Source organism: Zea mays, chromosome 1 (assembly GCF_902167145.1).
Source record: "Zea mays cultivar B73 chromosome 1, Zm-B73-REFERENCE-NAM-5.0, whole genome shotgun sequence".
Lineage (NCBI taxonomy): Eukaryota > Viridiplantae > Streptophyta > Magnoliopsida > Poales > Poaceae > Zea > Zea mays.
Genome location: NC_050096.1, coordinates 291914820 through 291934526, shown reverse-complemented (window position 1 = coordinate 291934526; position 19707 = coordinate 291914820). Strand labels below are relative to the sequence as shown.

The window sequence follows — 19707 nt, the reverse complement described above, 5'->3', positions numbered from 1 at the left end:
TTGTAGCAGATATTTTTTATGCAAGGACTGCCCCTTCAGCAGGGAGGTGTGGGACAGAATCTTGTCTTGGACGAACCTTTCGTCCTTTAGGGGATCTATGGCTCTGAATCCTTGTATGATTGGTGGAGGAATCTGAGAAGTAGGTGCAACAAGCATTCGAGAAGATCCTTTGATGGCCTTATGATTTACTTTTGGTGGAGCATTCGGTTAGAAAGGAACAATAGAATCTTCCATAGTTAGCTTAGATCAGTGGAGCAGGTCGCGTTAGTGGTCAACGAGTTAGTTGGTTGTTTCCAGGGTTCGGCTGGCTAGTAGGTCTGCTCAGTAGGTTTGTTCAGTATAGTTTGCTTGTAGTCTTGTAAGTCGTTTCGGTTCCCTATAATTTCCTATTAGTTTTACTCCTTCTAATATATTGGAGTGCCAAATCTTTTGTCTCTCCTTTTCAAAAAAATATATATTTTTAGAAAAATAAACCTCAACTTTTTTCCCTAGGAATATGTGCAGTTAGATGATCATAGAGCCGTTGCGTTTCTGCTGACTTGTGAAAGTTCCTTTCTGTATGCGTGCTATTGATGTGGGCAGCGAGCTTTGGAAAGCGGTATTTACCAACGTACCAGACCATTACTGAAAATACATTTAGGGCTTGTTCGGTTATTCCCAATACACATGGATTGAATGAGATTGGAAAAAATTGAGAAAAACTTTGACTTGTTTGGGATTCAAACACATCCAATTCCACTCAATCCACATGGATTGAGAGCTAACCGAACAAGCCCTTATAGTGTATTTGGTTCGTGGAGTCACTCTATACTTCATGAGGTGATGTATCTTAAGTTCATTCCATCAATTTTGGTGGAATCAACCCACTCTTCATCTATATACTAATTATTAGTTTATGAGGAATAGGGTGGTGATGGATCATCTCATTCTATTACACAAACCAAATAAAAAAAGTGAATGAGAAGAAGATGAATCACTTTATTCCTCAAACCAAACACACTATTAATCTTTGGAGCTTAGTTTAGTGTTTAGTAGCGGCTGTAAAAAAAAGGCCCAGCTTAATTTAACCGTCATGGAAAAAGAGCCACAACCTCGCCAGCAAAGCATCTTCTTGTGAGGGAAGTCCAGGCGTGTGTATTAGCATTATTCATTTCTCGTTGGCGTGATGCGCTACTAGAGATGGCAATGGGTACCCGAAACCCAAAACCCGATGGGTTTTTACCCCATTAGGGTACGGGTTTGGGTCAATTTTCATACCCATGGGTTTGTTAATGGGCATAAATCTATACCCGGCGGGTTTATGGGTACGGGTTTGTTCCTATAGTACCCAAACCCGTGAACCCGTGGGTTTTTTAAACCCGACCAAACCTAGTGCATATTGTCATTTTATTTTATAAACGACCAACAAACTTGTTATTCCTTATTTACTTCATAATTTTTATCAATTGGTGAATGCATCAGTAGTCGGTGAGAGTGTTGCTTGCTTGCTATTATAGTTTTTACTAGCGTTATATATGTGGTGGATGGATAACTTAGTGCAAGGTCACTTAATTATACAACTTATTATTTGTATTTCATTCTCTCTACTAATAATTTTTATACCAAATCATGAACTCGTTGTTCATTACATAGATTTTGGATCATGATCTCATTAATCATTACGATACTTATTGATTATGAGAAGAACAAGTATATTGGAGATGAAACCCGCGGGTAACCCATGGGTACCCGCTAACCCGACGGGTACGGGTTTGGGCAAAATCTCAAACCCGTCATGGGTACGGGTTTTTTAACGGGCATGGATATTTTTCACGGGTACGGGTTTGGGACGGCAAAACCCAGCGGGTTTGTACCCGTTGCCATCTCTATGCGCTACACTGCAGGTCGTGCATGCATCTGGGTTAGGCTTGCGCTCTGTGCTCTTTTGACCGGTGTGATCGGAGACAAAAGGTGGCCCTTGACACCTCCACAAGGCCGTTCCAGCAGCCACCGGACCCGAAGCTCCCGAGCGGCCGCTCTCGGCCGACCCCAGCGCCCAATCACCTCTCGGTGCCTGCTTACGGCTGGGCTGGCTCACCAACACAGCACGCCCAGATCAAATACGACCCCCATCAAAGCACACAACTTGGACAACGACTGTTTTTTTATATAAAAAAATGTGTTAGCGGCTGCTAATCAACCAACCAACCAGCCAGCCCTGCCTGACTGCCTCTCCAACCAGCGGGAGCGAGCGGGTCGTCCCTTCCGCCACCTCAAGAGCTCACTGCTGGCCCTGACTGAGGCCCTCGGCCCTCCTCCAGTCCCCTCCGCGGCTCCGCCTCTATTAAACCCTTGTCCCTTCGGCGAGACTCCTCTCCTCCTTCAGATCAACCCTCCCCTCCCCGGCCCGACGCCCCTCGCCCCCCCCCTCCTGACCAGCCATGGCGACCGCTGCTGCTGCGTCCCGGGTACGCGCGCTCCTCCCGTCCGTGCACCCGCTTCCGCTTCGTGCGCCGCTGACTCGGTCTCCGTCCCTCCCTCTCTCTCTCTGTTGACCTGCCCTGCAGGTGGCTGTCTCGGCGCCGGTCTTCGGTTCGGACGGCGGCGCCAGGAGCTCCGGGATCAAGGTGCGTGCCGCGGCGCCGGAATCTCGCCCCGTCTGCTGCTTTTTTTTTTCTCTCCCTACGAGGGAATCTTCTGCGATTCGGTCGGCGGCGGCGGCGGCGGCGGCGGCGCTGGGTTGGTAGATGACTGAATAGTTTGACTAATGGGTAGTTCCCGTAGTACTAGATTGGTAACAACAGGGAGTCAGAGCTCGAATGTTAGATGCCGTTGCTAGATCGAGGCTAGGCGCTGTTCTGCGCGGATCGGTTTGATGAATGGCTTGTATAGGCCATCCGTAACCCTGCATGCACATCTTCAGTAATTCAGAGCGCTCGCTGCTGAAACTCGGCGGTGTACCTGTCAGCCATTCTATTCTATATTTCTATGCCGATGATTCTGAACTCGCGGCGATGAAGGCTATAGACGGCGCACTAACTTCTAAGCTTGGCCTTTCGTTGTGCTCCAGGGCAACAACAATGTTAGCTTCGGCAGCAAATCATGGGTCGGCGGCACATTGGCCTGGGAGAGCAGCTGCTCGGTGCGGCCCAGGCGCGCCAGCAAGGTGCTCTGCATGTCCGTCCAGCAGGCGAGCAGGAGTAAGGTCTCCGTCGCGCCGCTCCATCTCGAGAGCGCCAAGGAGCCACCTCTCAACACGTACAAGCCCAAGGAGCCCTTCACGGCCACCATTGTCTCGGTGGAGAGTCTGGTCGGCCCCAAAGCTCCGGGGGAGACTTGCCACATCGTTATCGACCATGGTGGCAATGTGCCGTACTGGGAGGGCCAGAGCTACGGCGTCATTCCTCCTGTAAGTATTCCCTTCTCTCTGTCATTTCCTTTGTCTGAGAACATAACATTAGTTTTCTTCACACTTGGTGTCATTATCGTATAAAGAACAATCAACTTTACCTTTGCATGGTGCTAAACTGCTAAATGTATTATTCTCTACAGATAAATATAGGCATACTGATGTCCTTTTCGAATATGTAGATATTGTTTTCAATATACCATGTGGCATAATGTTAGACGACCAGGCTAAAGGGAAAAAATGTTATGGTCTATGATTCACAACATGGCATCTTTACATCAAAAATTGTTTCGATTAATCTTAAATTACTATTTTTTTTATTCATTTCCTTTTATTACTCATCATATTTTCTCTTCACGCTCATTGATCTCTGAACCTTGTGTGCACTTTCATCTGTTAGGGAGAAAATCCTAAAAAGCCTGGAGCCCCACAAAATGTCCGGCTTTATTCAATTGCATCGACTAGGTATGGAGATAACTTTGATGGGCGAACCGGAAGCTTGTGTGTCCGCCGTGCAGTTTATTATGATCCTGAGACTGGCAAGGAGGACCCCTCAAAGAATGGTGTCTGCAGTAATTTCCTGTGCAACTCAAAACCTGGGGACAAGATTCAATTAACAGGTAACTTCCTGATGGATGAAAAGGCACTCCTGTTTGTTTATAATGTTTTATGACAGCCTCTTAGTCCTAACCGCAATGCTACTTCTTTAGTTCTTTTTCTTAATGTAGTCCCTGAAATTCACCTGGTAGATGATCCATTTGTCATTTCTTAGAATCTATACAATGGAACACTAGAGATGAAATTAAGACATAGCAGGAAAAAAAACCATGCTTCCAACACATTAAGAAACAAGAGGTAGTTATCGGTGTCACAGATTTGCAGCATTCTGATTTAACCATGTGCAGAACATGTTGAAACACTAACTACTGCAACAAATGGCGACATGTAATATATATTTTTTTGCTACCAAGAAGCAAATTTTATCAGTAAATATGACTATGACCCTGCACTTTATATGTTTGTCTTGTTTTGTTCCACGTTTATTTTACTTGTATGATATATGATATGTTGTGAAGACTTCTGGAATGCCCATACGACATGCAACAACTGCAGATTTTCTTTTATTTTTTTAAAAAGTTTTCTTCCCCAAGTATTTCTCAGATATGCCACTGCTTGTCTGGGCATTTATATTTGCCTGCTCTGCTAGTATGGTTGTTCTTTCATATTAGTTTATGGAAGATGATGGATCTTTTAAGCCGGAAGCTTCTCATACGATTTCATGACCTCAGGTCCCTCCGGCAAAATAATGCTTCTGCCTGAGGAGGATCCAAACGCAACCCATATCATGATTGCCACGGGCACCGGTGTTGCCCCCTTCCGTGGGTACCTGCGCCGCATGTTCATGGAAGATGTCCCGAACTACAGATTTGGTGGCTTGGCCTGGCTCTTCCTCGGCGTTGCCAATTCAGACAGCCTTCTGTATGACGAAGAATTCACCAGCTATCTTAAGCAGTATCCAGACAATTTCAGGTTAGAATAGCCTCATCCTGTCATCCGTAGCAACACCTCTTTTCACGTGCTGAAGCTATCCCTGCCAACAGCTGTGCTTCGTTTGTTGGCTTAGGTGCTTGTCAGTCTGCATCAGTGAAGTACTTGGTCCAGCTAATTCGTATAATTGCAATGTAGTATAACCCAGTCTTTCTGAAACATGCAGGTACGACAAAGCCCTCAGCAGGGAGCAGAAGAACAGGAGCGGCGGCAAGATGTACGTCCAGGACAAGATCGAGGAGTACAGCGACGAGATCTTCAAGCTCCTGGACGGCGGCGCGCACATCTACTTCTGCGGTTTGAAGGGGATGATGCCTGGAATCCAGGACACCCTTAAGAAGGTGGCGGAGCGGAGAGGCGAGAGCTGGGACCAGAAGCTGGCCCAGCTCAAGAAGAACAAGCAATGGCACGTCGAGGTCTACTAGGGCTCGGATTGCTGTGGTTGCGACCCTTGATGCTGCCGGGGCAGCGTCAGGAGACAAACACATGATTGAAATTGAATCGATGGATGGTTCTCGGGGCGGTGTAAAGTCACAAAAGTTCCCTTTGTGAGAAAAATCGCCTTTTGTAATTCATAAAAGCTTCCGCGCCACGGTTATCCGTGGAACGGACCGTGTAACTTTCAGCCGTTTACATTTGCAGTGCAGTTGCTTTTGGCAGTCTGTCTAGTGTCTAACAATAGGTCTCTGTCCAGTTCGTACGCATATGAACCCTGATGACTTTGCATAATTGCCGTTCAATGCTTGCCCCTTGTGCCCCACATTCGTTGGCCACTCTGTCAACGGGCGAGCGGCGATCTTCATTCTTCTGAGCTTCAAATCATGGGCATCTGCTACCTCTGTCACACTTCCCCTTCTTTTCTCCACCCATGCTTGGACATGTTCTCCCCTGGAATCGTCATTTATTTATATACATCCTCAGCCAACTCCGTCACATTCTGCATACTCCCTCAACAATCTTTAAAAGAATAGAAGTCTTGTTTTTTTAACAGTTAACTAATTTTAAGTTTGATTAAACCTATCGTACCGAATAAACATTATTAATTTTTTTTATTTTTTTTTCGAAAGGGCGGCAAGAGAATTGTCCCAATTTATTTAAAGAAGAAAAAAAATACCACATGCAACAGTTACAAACAGCCATGAAGGCTATTGAGTTGCGTAATGAAACATATTTTTATAACAACCCTATTTAGAGACGTCAATGGTGGTGATATTTTTAAAATTTTAATCAAACTCGAGAAAAAAATAATATGGTAGAAATATAGAATTGTATTCTTTTGACACTACTACTAAATTAATATAGAGTTTATCGATAAACAATGTATCGGTGCATGTGAAGTTCCAGCACAAAAAAACAAAGAGAGCCATGGCACTGGCACGCATGAGGGTGAGGTCACCGCACCCTCCCCCGCACCTACCTCCAGGCCCCAACCTGAAACCGTGAAACGGTTTGCGGTCCAGCACGCACAGGCTCACGGCCCGCCCGCCGCCACGGCAGGCGGCACTGGCGGCGTACGATCGATGATGACGCCCTCTCCCTGAACCGCCGCGTCCCTGCTGGCCGGCCGACGTCCGCACGGGCGGGCGCTGTCTCACGGCCTGCCTCGGCGGCTCGGCCCTCTCCTCTGCCGCCACGCCCGCCTCCCCCAACTTCTCCCACCGGCCCCTGGCCCCTGCCTCTTGGCCCACCCGGCCGCCACGCCACTCTGCTGATCACACGCGCGCGCGTCCCTGTCGCGCGCATTACTCCGCCCGGGCTCCGCTTCACTCCTTTCCGTTCCGTTCCCGTCCCCGTCGCACGTCGCTGTCCGCCGCCCGGGTCTCCCTCTCCCACTACCACTTGCCGCCCGCCCTGCCCGTTGCCTCCTCCTCCGCCTCTTATCCTCTACGGCCCTGTCTCTCGCACGGGCCGGTTCGCTGGCAGTTACCTTACCTGCCGCTGACTCGCTCCAGTGGCCAGGACCTGCTGCAGTGGACGTGGTGCCGGCGGCGGGCCACGGCGGAAGCAGCCATGGAGGCAGTGCAGACGGTACGCGATCTGATCCGCTTTTTCCGCGTCTCTTCTCCCTTCGCCTTCGCCCCACGCGCGCGTGTACGTACGTGTCTAGCCAGCCATCGCGTGCCGTGTTTCTGCCTGCCTGTCAACTGTCATCAGGTTTTGTTTGGCTCGGTCTGAATCGGGCTGTTCATCCGCTCGCTCTTACTCGCGCCCTGGTTTGATTGTTTCATCCGCTGTTTGTACGCGTTGTTCTGTTTGCTTATTGGCGGTTCGATTCCTCCAAGGCTTACTTTATCAAGAACTGTCTGCGGTTTTCTGAATTCTCTCACACAATCACCAATCCAGTTGCGACCGCAGCAGCGTTCACTTGCTGATTCATCTGAGCTAATGTTACTGGAACTGCTGTATATTTGTTCATAAGAAAATTTATTCGTCAGAGAGTTCTCGCCCCTCATATGTGGGCAGTTTGTGCTTGAAACCAGATGACTCTGTTTCGGGGATTCAGTTCCAGTGGGTTCTAAACCTACCACCCTGTTCTCACTTTCATGCCCATTGTTTCATTTCGATCAGACTCCCTTTGTATCAGCGAGTCTGATCCCATGGTTTGCGCCAACTTGTGACGGTTTCATTGCACGGAATTCCCAGCACTGAAGCCAAACACTTGTGCTTACTACCATTCTGATCAAGTTCCCATTTTGCTCGCTCCTCCAATGTTTCCATCACCCTTCTTATCATCAGATGTTGAATTACACTGAAAATTCTGATTTCTGAATATCATCAGATGTTGAACCGCACTGAAAAAGAAAAGAAAATTTGAATTCTGAATCCAAAAACTTGCTGCAGGCACTGAGTGAGAGAACGAACCCGCTGCTCAACAGGTCATCCGGTCCATCCGTCGTCACTCGGCTTCAACCTGACGCCGGCAACGGCGCGGGCTTCTATGACGGGGCCTACTCTTTCCTCGACACCACCAAGGCCTGCGCTACCCGGTTCAGCAGCGGGTCAGTGACATCCGACGACTCGCCGGCGGTGACGCCCAGGCTGCTGTCCTTGATGTCCAGCTCCAGCCCCGACAACTGCTCCTCCTCCTCAGAATGGCCCGACCGAGCGGCGGCGTCGCGCTCCAATCGGTACCTCTTCGACGCGAACGCACAGGCCCGGTGCGCGGGGTACCTGGACCTGATGAGGCTGGAGGTGGATGCGCAGCTGGGCAGGCTCAGGGGCGGTGTCACTGGCCTGGAGAGCTACGCTTTGCCGGGCAACGGCCGTGCGATCGGAGGTGCGCACCTGGGCATGTCGCTTGATGTCATGCTGATTGAGATTGATGAGAGGTTCAACACCCTGAAGCTGCTCATGGGCTCCGTGTTCCGGCAGGCCAAGGAGATGCTTGGTTCGGTCAACTCGTCGGTGTCTGATCTGCAGTCGGAGAATGAGCTGCAGCTGGAAGTGTTCGGTGCCATCATCGGAGAGTGCGTCAGTGGCCTGCAGGAGGAGCTAGAGAGGAAGCTGTACGAGCAGATTAGCATCACAAACACCATGGGCAGGAACTGGAAGGAAGCCATAACTCAGTTTGCCGCCATGCGCGAAGACCTTGGCGCTCTTTGTAAGCTACTACTGCCTTTAGCACCAGAAGCTCATATTTCTAATGGCAAGAATGAAAGTCCAGGCAGCAAGAGTAACAGATGGAAGTACAATTTCTTTGGAAAGAAATCCAGAGAGGATCGTTCTCCGCGCGCTGAGGACAGCAAGAGTTTCAGGAAGCAAAAATCATTTGGTGCAAAGGATGTCATCTCAGAAAAGTCTGACTTTCACCATCTCAATGGTATGACTAGAGAGCAAGTGATAACCTATTTTAAGTCTGAGATCAGCAAAATGAAAAGGATGCACGAATCAGCTTTGCAAGAGAAGACCGAAGAACTGTTCAGGCTCAAACGGGAGAAGGGGTCACATTCTCTCAAGAATGACATAGAATTTGAACCTTTGAGAAAGAAAATTCCAGAGCTTGTATTGAGAATGGACCAAATCATTTCCAAGAATATAAAGGTACCTGCAATCTGCATGACCCATGATGAACTCGATGAAAGATGCAGATTGATGAGCAGAATCGATGCTTTGTTCTATGAAAATCAGCATTTTCGAGGGTTGCTTGCAGACAGGATGAAGGACGTTAAGGCATTATCATCCCAGCTATCTGAAGCCAGTACAGAACTGTCAATGCAGATGCTGTCGGAAGAAGAGCTCCTGAGACAAATTGATAAAGTTAGAGAAGACTGTGAGGACCTCCGAATTGAATGTGATGTTAGAGAAGGAATGTACCAAACTGTTACAAAACATTTGCTTGATGACTATAAGGACAGTATGGATGGTGCTGCTCTAAATCTTAGTGCAAAATTGTCTTCACTTGAATCTGCAGTCTCTGAAAAGGATAAGGCATTATGCATATATAACGAAGAAAATCACAGGTTAAAGGAGAAGTTAGCTGAGTTAGAAAAGGAACGCTTGATCCACGGTGACCAGGAAGTTCCAGAAGCCATAAAACAAGATAGCACAGAAATTGTTCTGCGTGACATTGAGGTTGAGCCTTGCACGTCACCGAGAAGATCAAATGTGAACAATTCAAGGTATGACGAACTTGTGAAACTTGACTCAAGCTTAGAGCAAACGTCATGTGTCCTCAAGGAAATGAACAACAAAAATATGGATCGCAGTAGTAGCCTCAGTAGGAATGAGCAAGAGAAGCAGCTGGAGTGCATTTTAGTATCTATCATGAAACTATCAAAAGATTTTGTAGAGATCGAGAAAAAGATGTCAGCGGAAAGAACCGAGAACAGGTTTGTTTGTGTTCATCTTCATTACATTTTGCTTCCCAGGCATTTTTATTTCCTTTTTTTTCAAAAACACGATTCCGATGTCGATGTCGTGCATTGGCCGTTTCAGGTCAGAGGAACTGAGCGATCACTGCAACCACATGGTCAGACAAGCCATGGTACTAACAAAGATAGGGCTTTGGTATAAACAAATGATTGAAGCGAGGCGTTCTGAGCTCCAAAAGGCTGAAGCCAAGGTAGTTCTAGAATTGAATTTCTGTTTTGACTGCAAGAGCACGTGATATATGATTATATAAATTGATCATGCAGGAACTCTGAATTTTTTTCTTTGTGACCAGGTTATGGTATTAGGCGACAAGATCACCGCACAGTTGAGCCTTCTCCGAAAGATATATTTAGCTCTCGATCATTACTCTCCTACCTTGCATCAGCATCCTGGTGTAAGTATTGCAGCTGGAGATACCCTGCATGCTTTGCGTCCATCCATGCATTTTGCAATGGTCCAGTATAATTAATGTTTAGAACATCACAAAAGTTAGTATGGTTTCCTTTGTATGCAGCTGCTAGACGCTTTCATGAAGACGTGCAAGCTTGTTGCAGATCTGAGAAGTAAACAGAACGAAGGCGATGCAACATGAACGAGGAGGCGGTATGGTGGGATCTCCCTTGGTATAGCTAATGTTTCTCATGTGCTTATCCGTGTTCCACGCCTGCCGCTGCAGACCAAGTGAAGGATCCTATTGAACTGAGGTTTTAGAATTTTCAGATCCTGATCTGCAGTATATCTTAGTGCCAAGTGAACCAATAGCTGCCTTGCTGATCTTATGCGATGCAAGTGGTAGCTGTTTCTATCTGCAATGATGACTAGAAATCTGAAACTATGTACAGATGGCATTGTGCTCACGTCGTCACGTGCTTGTTGGTTAGAGAATAGGGTTGTTATTTGCTTAGTTAGCAGCCTAGGCCATGGAATAGAGAAGGTGTTAACTACATTGTAAGCATAAAATTTATTATCCCCACTCTGTGTTGATGAATATCTTTCCTCCATCTAGATTGATCATATTGCTACTCATTGGACGCGATCATGGTCCACCCACAGTGAAATGAGCATATCGAAAGTCGAATGCTGGAGACAAAAAATAGAGCTGGGCTCCACCGAAACGCAAGTATTTCCTTTGTCTGGCCGCTTTGAACTGTACCTGGACGCCTGACCGCCTTGCTCGTCGTGGCCTTGAGCATCCAGAGAGCTGTCTACTTTGTGACCATGTCGATGAAACAATCCAGCATATTCTGATCCAACATGTCGTTGCCAGAGAAATTTGGTTTGAGGTTCTCTCTATGGTCGACCTGCAGGCCTTAGCTCCTGACCCGGATTCCTCCAGTTTCCAGGATTGGTGGAGCGTGGCCGAGCTGCGGGTTCCTCCTCTCAAACAAAAGGGTTTCAGTTCTACTGTGAAGCACCGAAATGCTTATGTCTTCGATGGTGCATCACCCAACAAATCCAAAATTTTGCAGGACATCAAGGATGATGTTAAGCTCTGGTGTTTGGCTGGTGCTTCGGGCCTCCCAAAGATTTGGCCATAGTTGATCTTATCATAGTTTAGAATTATAGATCTCTTTGTGTATGTTTGTACGGGCCCTCCATGAGGATTAATTTTTTTAATGTCTGCTTCGGCTTTGACTATTTTTTTCTTAATATAATGATACGTAGCCTCCTGCGTATTCGATAAAAAAAGTTCTCGTATATGTAATTAGTTTTATAATTAGACTATATATAATACTTCTAACAAGCATCAAACATCCAATATGATATGAACTTAAATTTAGTCGGGGAAACCAAACAGGGCCTTAGGGGATGCTTGGTTTCATCCAACTAAAGTTTAGTCCTTATTTAAATATACTAGAGTTAATAGTTAGTTGGCTAAAAAATTTCTAGTGAATTAGCTAGCTAACAAATAGCTAGATAGCAGCTTACTATTAGCACTAGCATTCAAATATGGACATAATCTAATTATAAAACTTACTACATACGAAGACTAAATGACGAGATAAAATTATTAAACCTAATTAAGTCTATTCTAATACTTATAATTGATATTCAAACATTCAACGTGACATGAACTAAACTTTAGAACCCCTTCGAAATACGGTATTTTTTCGGTTCATATGTTTTTTCTGTAAAAATGAACTGATTATTATAAAAGGAGGCTTTAGTTTGGGAACCAAACATCCAATTAGGCCCATTTGGAATACGGGATTTTCCCATTTCCTACATTTCTCACATGGAGACCTTAAGGTAGTGTTTGGTTACGAACATGAGTGGACATTTTGGTTTCCCAAAAAATTCAGATCAAATAATTCGAGTAATTTTAATTTTGGGGTTTCCAAAACCGTTACCTGAAATTTCATTGGGTTTTATATTCCCCGAAATTTTGGGTACCAAAAATTCGAGTTCAGGTATCGGGTATTTCCAACTTTTTAAAAACACCTACACCCTACCAACTGAGTATAAAATCATAAGCGTGAATAATGATATATGTACATGCCCATAATATATATGCACATGTCATATAGTTCTAGCGGTACACACATGTTGCAACATGTAGAATTTAGGCCAGTAGGCCAATAAAGAGCGAACATGCATGACTGACTCATCTACCGGCCAGTTTAATTGGAGGAGCTATCACGAGCTACAAATCCTATAGCGAGGGAGGCTGAACTGAAGCATGATGAGCCTTAGGGCCTGTTTGAGAATACAGTTTTGAAATACTTTAGTTTTGAGTTACCATAGTTTACAATTGTACATGATAAAAATACTACGGTATTGCTTTACCACAGTAAAACTATAGAATTGCTCAAAACCGAGATCTGTTTGGTTCTATTGGAAAAACAAAGTATATGTAGAGAGAAGAGAAGAAAACCGAGATTATGAGTGGAGTTTCAAAAACTCCAAAAATACCACAGTTTTGGATAAACCATGGTATTTAAAACTGAGTTTTGACTATACAAACCAAACACTTTTTGAGCTCCAATACTATAGTATCATCAAATACCATAGTATTGTTTCAAAACTGCAAAAATACTATGATTCCAAACAGGGCCTTACGGTGCGTTGCTGTTTTCAGCCGTACCCTCTTTCTACCTTTTTTCTATCAATTTATGTGTTAGAAAATATTAATATTTACTATACATAACCGTTAATTAATATTAAATAATTATATGAGTACATGATATATAAAAGTTCAGATACTTAGAGTAATTTGGCTACCGAAATGTACACAAATTATACAAAATAAATTTGGGTTTTATAAGTGGTCACTCAATTTTCTCGAATTTGGGTTTTGGGTCTTTTATGTTCGGGTATCGAGATACAATTTTTTTGCCCAGTATTAGCTATGAAGCCAAGTTACAAAGCTAATTACGATAGAGTGGCTCCGTACTAGAGATTGGCTCCGTCGATTTTTTTTAAGTCAGATGATTTAACATTAATTTTTTTAAGAGCCACTCTGTACAATAGTTCTGTTTGTTTTAGCCTTTTTTTAAAAAATTTTGTAGGCTAGGCCCACAATACTGCAGAACTAAACACTGCTCAGCTGCTCTCGGCTCTCGCGCCTGCCTGCCCTAGCCGCTCGCCCGGTCCCACTCCCGCATAGGCGCCGCCGCCGCTACCCGCTACCCCCGCAGCCGGCACTCGGCAGGTTCTTCCCCTGGCATCCGGCACTCGGCTTCTTCTTGCCCCGGCTCCCGGCGCGGCGGCGCCCGCTCCTCCTCCCCCCGCTCGCCCGCTGCAGGTCCTCCCCCGCGGCACGCGCCCGCTGCTGCAGCCTGCAGCTCCCACCCCAACTGGCGATTGCAGCTCCTCCGGTCCTCCCCCTGCCGGCGCCGCCTGCGAGCTGCACAGCTGCAGCTCCCCCCCTGGCTGGCAGAGCTGCAGCTTCAACTCTCTTGAAGGCAAAAGGTATATCAAGCACAGATTTGAGAAAGCGCTCTGCAGAACCAAGCTTCGATGTGTCATCATTATAATTAGGGATATTACTCCTTTAGTATTTGTTTTCATATTTTCTTTTCTGATTCGGATGGCATACGGATATTATTGAGTTATGTCAGATAAGATTTAAATGGATATTGACATTTTAAATATCCAGTTTTGAGTATATTGATACGGATATAGAACAGATACTAAATATCAGGACTCGGATACGGATCGAATCGCAACCCTCTTAGACAGATCGAATTCAAATATGGACACCATTTATATCCTAATTATAATCTTGTAGTTTGAGTTCCTTCTACTGCTGCTGTTCGGGTTTCGGGTTCCATGCGGGTTCAGGGGCAGGGCGGAATTTAGCCCAAACGGGGTTTGAGTCAGGTTCGAGTATTTTTCTTGGGTTTTAGGTGTGGGTCTGCGAACGCTCCACCCGGCACCCGCCCCATTTCCATCCCTAGTTTCCCTTTGGCTCTCCCTCTCAATCTTTCTATTCTTCAATCTATTGGTAGAATCGGGTTTAGTAGGCCTGTTTCTGTTTATTAATTGGACTCAATAGTAAAAGTAGAGTCATGGACCTAAAAGTGACAGATTTTTCACAGTTAAAACTTTAAAAGTAGAACCATACCATGTAATGTTATTAAACGATTTTATCCTTCACGGTTTCTGATCAATTTTCGCACTCCCTCCTCGCATCTGACACTAGTGACATTCCAGAATTGAATCGCACTCTGTTGATGGGCAGCTTGCATGCTCTGCGGGCGCCGACGCCGCTCGTTGGGAGCACTAGGATTGGCTTCAGTTCGGGGCTCCGCTTTTGCTCCAACAGAGTCCTCAGAGGTATATCTTTTGCTTTCTAAGGTTTGTTGGACTCTGTTTCATGGAATCACACATTGCTTCCTGATTTTCAGGGTTAACTCCCATTGGCGCGATGAAGTCGTATAGGCTATCGGAGCTCAGCGACACCGAAGTTAGCGGCCTCAAAGCTCGTCCCCGCATCGATTTCTCATCTATTTTTGGCACGGTGAGATGACACTGAGATTACCCATGGTGTTGAAGTCCAGTATTGTTTCATTTCATAGCCTGATAACCATGGGATTCTGTCCTGTGCAATTAGGTGAATCCAATCGTTGAAGATGTCCGTGTGAGAGGTGATGCAGCAGTTAAGCAGTAAGTGTTGTTGTTATAGATGGCCCTTTTCTTGGAGGACTGGGAGATTGTGTTTAATTTTCTGGGTTTGTTTTTTTCAGCTACACAGAAAAGTTTGACAAGGTCATGCTTGATGATGTTGTCGTCTGTGTTAGCGATCTTCCAGATGCAGAGGTAATTGTCCTCTGCAACTTAGTTCTGCGGTTTCATCAGTTCAAATCATGTAATAGGTAAAAATTTGATGTTGCTCCACACATCATGCCGTTCCTTTTCTTTGGACTTCTGGTCTGATGTGTTACATATCCAAGTAGTGTTGAACATGTTTGTCTAGGACGACATGTTATAAAATTGTTGGTTGCTTATTTCTTCAATAGAATCTTGCAACTCTAGCCTTTAGTTTCTTGTGATCAGAGCTTGCTAATCCTTACAAATATGTGCAACTGATGATAATAAGTTTATTTGTTAACTGCAAATGGTGCTTATGTATATGTTATTTCCCCTATTTTCTACATGAGTTTGGTTGTCTTACCTACTTAAATACTGTAGCTTGATCCAGCTGTGAAGGAAGCCTTTGATGTTGCATATGACAATATATATGCCTTCCATGTTTCACAAAAAATACCTGAGAAGACAGTTGAAAATATGAAAGTAAGAGGTGCCTCAAAGTTCCCATTTATAAAGTTTCACCTTTTCTATAGGCTCAATGTTGATTGTGTATGCTCTTTTCGTTAATATGTGAAGGGCGTAAGATGTAAGAGAATAACTAGATGCATTGGTTCTGTTGGGCTGTATGTCCCAGGTGGCACTGCAGTCTTGCCTTCAACTGCATTGATGCTTGCTGTGGTATGCTTGCCTCTACTCAAATCCTCTCAACTGAATTAAGATTATTAATTCACTGTTTGAAGCTTTTCATATAGTTTCTCTTTCTGCCAGCCTGCACAGATTGCTGGATGCAAAACTATTGTTCTTGCCACACCACCTAGCCGTGATGGTAGCATATGCAAGGTACACTTGATATGGAACTGCACCGGGATTCTTTTTTAAACAATTGGTTGATGGAGCATTATATACTTGTTTCCTGCAGGAGGTTCTTTACTGTGCAAAGAAAGCTGGTGTGACACACATATTGAAAGCTGGAGGAGCTCAGGTACTAAGATATTTTGAGATTGTCCTTCATTATATAGTTCAGTACTCTTAATGATGTTTACTTTCAGGCAATCTCAGCAATGGCATGGGGAACTGCATCTTGCCCAAAGGTATTTGAAGTATAAAAACATATCGATATCATGTCTAAAATCAGTAGTGATCTTTTGTGTCTATATACTGGCCTCTATCTAACGTGTTGCTTCATTGCTTGGTTGTTAAATTATTCTCATAGAACTTAATAAACTGCAGTTTTGTGTACAGGCATGCCCTGTTCTTATCACTTTAAACTCTGCCTAAAACAACTGTTAAAATATGGAGATGTTGACTCACCAAGTTCTACAGCATTTTTTTATGATTTCCTGTATTGGCTGTGCACTCTCATTCAACCACATAACTTTTGCTAACTTCATTACAATGTCCATACAGGCTGAGAAGATTTTTGGACCTGGTAACCAGTATGTAACAGCTGCCAAAATGATTCTTCAGGTTTGTTCTTGTTCTTCCATTGTAAAACTTTACCATTACCTTCTTTGCCAATACATCTTTTCTATGGTAAATTGTTTTTGCGGTTCTAATTTTTATTTTACTGCAGAACAGTGAAGCTATGGTATCTATAGACATGCCTGCTGGCCCTTCTGAAGTTTTAGTCATTGCTGATAAATACGCGAACCCAGTTCATGTTGCTGCTGATCTGCTATCCCAGGTACTACATTCTATCTGTTGCCCAAGTCTTATCTGCATTGCTAAATGCTGTTCACGTTTGCTATTTAAAAAACTGAATTTTGAGAATCCTTCATTTATGTAGAGGTTGTTTTTATGATGCTAAACTCCCTACATGTTCGTTAAGCGTGGCATTACAGTTAGCTAGTTATATCTTTTGTAGGCAGAACATGGCCCAGATAGTCAGGTTGTTCTAGTTGTTGCTGGAGATGGTGTTGATCTGGGTGCCATTGAGGCAGAAGTTAGCAAGCAGTGCAACGCGCTTCCAAGAGGTGAATTCGCTTCAAAAGCACTTAGCCACAGCTTCACTGTGTTCGCGAAAGATATGGTTGAGGTAGTTTTTCACTCCTGATTCCTGCAACGGATGCATCTATGCTGCCCATTTGTGTTTTAAGTGCACCACCATTCTACTGTGACCTCAGTGCCTTCCAATTATGCTGGACATTTCCGAGGAACTTCGACATCTGTTTCTACTTTTTGCAGGCGATATCATTCTCAAATCTGTATGCCCCTGAGCATTTGATCATCAACGTAAAGGATGCTGAGCAGTGGGAGGAGTTCATCGAAAACGCAGGTAGGCATATTTTTTTTGTCATTAGCTTTGGTGTGGTCACATTGTTCTTCAAGCAGATGGTTCCCCTTGGGGCATCAATCTTGAATTCTTGATCGAAATATTTGGTTTCTTTACCTCAGGGTCAGTTTTCTTGGGCCAATGGACCCCAGAGAGCGTGGGCGATTATGCGAGCGGGACGAACCATGTCCTTCCGACCTATGGTTACGCAAGGATGTACAGCGGTGTATCGCTGAACTCTTTCCTCAAATACATCACTGTCCAATCCCTAACAGAGGAAGGGCTGAGAAAGCTGGGGCCGTACGTCGCGAAGATGGCCGAAGTGGAGGGGCTAGAGGCGCACAAGAGAGCCGTTACCCTTAGGCTGCAAGAGGTTGAGGCCAATGTAACTGTCTAGCCGCTGTCCATGGTCTATTGCAACGTTCAGACTCGATGTGGGATGCTGGAGTTCTTCCCTAGGAACCTAGGGGAACTGGACTATTGATGTCTTCCAAACAGGCTCTGGAATGTTAGAAAGAGGCGTTTCAACTGGTGCAGCTAATAATGTTCATTGGACCCTGATTTGTTTCACGAATAAACTTGAGCAGAACTTACTGTGTATATATGCAGTGTTCTCGTATTAGTTATTTCCCTAGTTGCTTCTGTACCGATTTTTTGGATTGCGCATATGCATCTAATGTGCTTCGTGACATGTATGTGTGAGGTTTTGATGGAAAATAAAAAAAATGGCATCGAGCAATGAGATTTTCATTGGAAGCACATGCTCATTCGGATGCCATGACCCATCAGTGGATGAAGCCAGAGCAGCAATGCAGTAAGAAAAGGTCGGTTTTAGTCCGTGATGACGGATAGATTAAAGAGATCAAATTAACTTTACTTAGACTATCTCCAGCAGTTTTTGTATCTCATTTTATATCTCATCTTCTATTTTAAAATTCACTCTACAAACAGTCAGTGCAAAACAGCAAACAGCCATACAACAAGATGGAATTACGCAGCAGCGTCCATGCAGGTTCTGCTAGCAACACATCTTCAGCAAACAGACAACAAGAAGCTTGCCAGTTGGACAAGGCTCCAAAGTCCAAAGCCCGGACAGAACATACACAGCGACGCGAACCATAGCCCAGAAGGTTCTCTCTTGTAGCCCCATGTTGTCAAAACTTCCACAAACTTCATCATATGAAGTGAACAAGTCTTCAGTCCTGTACATTGGAAGCACGGTACAAAAGTTAACTTAAATCGGTAAAAACAACTCTATATAGGACAGATGGAGAAAGCATCAAAGTGATTAAGTAACAAATCCATGCAAGGACTTACAAAAGCTCCTGCGTTTTCTTGTCATACTGCTTGTCGTCAAACTGGGACCCTTCTGGTGCCAATCCTGCCATGGCTGTAATGGAGAAGGTAACCAATAAACCGCAAAGTCAAACAACACACTAGTGATGATGGCCACGAAGGAGCACATGCAACTCGGAACAAGTCCATGACCCAAAAATGCTTCGAATAAACAGCCGACCACACGATAAGCATCAGTAACAAGCTAACAGTGCCACAAGCAAGCACGTCTAGGATGAAGTTCGCAACAGATACATTAGGGCTTGTTTGGTTAAAGGGGATTGTGGGAAAATGAGTTCTCCAATCCCCTTCTAACAAACACGATCAGAGTCCCATGCTGCTTAAGGCCTTGTTCGTTTGTGTCGGATTGGTGGGTCGGAACGATTCCGAACCGGATTGCTTCTCTAATTTATATAAACTTTGATTAGCCGGAACGATACCGGGTGCAATCCGATGTAAACGAACAAGGCCTAAGTAGAGCAACAAGAGAGATCCGTTCCGAGCAACAAATGGTCCTCCCGATCAAACCCCACACGCCCAGCCCGGGCCTCTCAAACGGCGCGGGGCGGGGACATTCCGCGCGCGGAACAACAGCTCCTCCAGCGAACCGGCCCCGACACCTGCAGGGAGATTGGGGCGCCCACAAAGCAAACGGGCAACTAGTAGAGATGGCATGGCTGTTTTCTGTAAATAACCCACCACTACAGAAAACAATTGAGTTGATATAGCATCTCTTTGTTGGGTCCAAGTTTGGTTATCATGAACTGCATCAATGGCACCTTCCACATTGGCAATGTTTGGAGTCCAAGTGTTTTCCGAAGGAAAATGTGAATCCAGCCCATATCTAAGAATCCAGTTGTGAAGGATGGTGCATGCTAACACAAGCTTAACTTATGTCGGATATGGATGAAAAGGCTTGTTGTATAGAATCTTGAATCTATTCTTCAAGGCACCGAAAGCTCTCTCAATTGTTACTCGGAGGAAAGAATGCCTTAGATTGAAGAGTTCTCTTGGATTGAGTGGATGATTTCCTCCACCA

The 19707-nt window shown here is 45.0% G+C and overlaps 3 protein-coding genes across 6 annotated transcripts; all 3 read left to right on the top strand.

Annotated features, from left to right (window-relative positions):
- The first annotated feature begins 2182 nt into the window (after window positions 1-2182).
- LOC542713 (ferredoxin NADP reductase 1) lies at window positions 2183-5665 on the top strand. Its single transcript, NM_001308480.1, has 6 exons — window positions 2183-2447; window positions 2547-2606; window positions 3050-3388; window positions 3789-4008; window positions 4678-4918; window positions 5103-5665. Exons 1-6 carry the CDS (start codon window positions 2421-2423, stop codon window positions 5359-5361), a joined length of 1146 nt encoding a protein of 381 aa, NP_001295409.1. The 5' UTR covers window positions 2183-2420; the 3' UTR covers window positions 5362-5665.
- A 724-nt stretch (window positions 5666-6389) lies between these two features.
- Window positions 6390-10813, top strand: LOC100191491 (WPP domain-associated protein). Of its 2 annotated transcripts, XM_008668916.3 has the most exons (5): window positions 6390-6964; window positions 7778-9765; window positions 9872-9998; window positions 10101-10202; window positions 10323-10813. In XM_008668916.3, exons 1-5 carry the CDS (start codon window positions 6947-6949, stop codon window positions 10398-10400), a joined length of 2313 nt encoding a protein of 770 aa, XP_008667138.1. In that variant the 5' UTR covers window positions 6390-6946; the 3' UTR covers window positions 10401-10813. The 2 variants fall into 2 exon arrangements, with proteins under 2 accessions (XP_008667138.1, NP_001130395.1); NM_001136923.1 differs by lacking the exon at window positions 6390-6964 and having other exon boundaries at window positions 8140-9765; window positions 10323-10808.
- Window positions 10814-13272: 2459 nt separating this feature from the next.
- LOC100284964 (uncharacterized) lies at window positions 13273-17979 on the top strand. Of its 3 annotated transcripts, none has more exons than XM_008681176.4 (15): window positions 13273-13720; window positions 14493-14587; window positions 14659-14771; window positions 14865-14917; window positions 14998-15070; window positions 15443-15544; window positions 15638-15739; window positions 15830-15901; window positions 15981-16043; window positions 16111-16152; window positions 16469-16528; window positions 16635-16745; window positions 16926-17096; window positions 17246-17336; window positions 17456-17979. In XM_008681176.4, the coding sequence occupies exons 3-15, from the start codon at window positions 14679-14681 to the stop codon at window positions 17728-17730; spliced, it is 1308 nt and encodes a 435-aa protein (XP_008679398.1). In that variant the 5' UTR covers window positions 13273-13720; window positions 14493-14587; window positions 14659-14678; the 3' UTR covers window positions 17731-17979. The 3 variants fall into 3 exon arrangements, with proteins under 3 accessions (XP_008679398.1, XP_020408632.1, NP_001159131.1); XM_020553043.3 differs by having other exon boundaries at window positions 13314-13720; window positions 14454-14587; NM_001165659.1 differs by having other exon boundaries at window positions 13328-13720; window positions 14465-14587; window positions 17456-17932.
- The last annotated feature ends 1728 nt before the right edge of the window (window positions 17980-19707 follow it).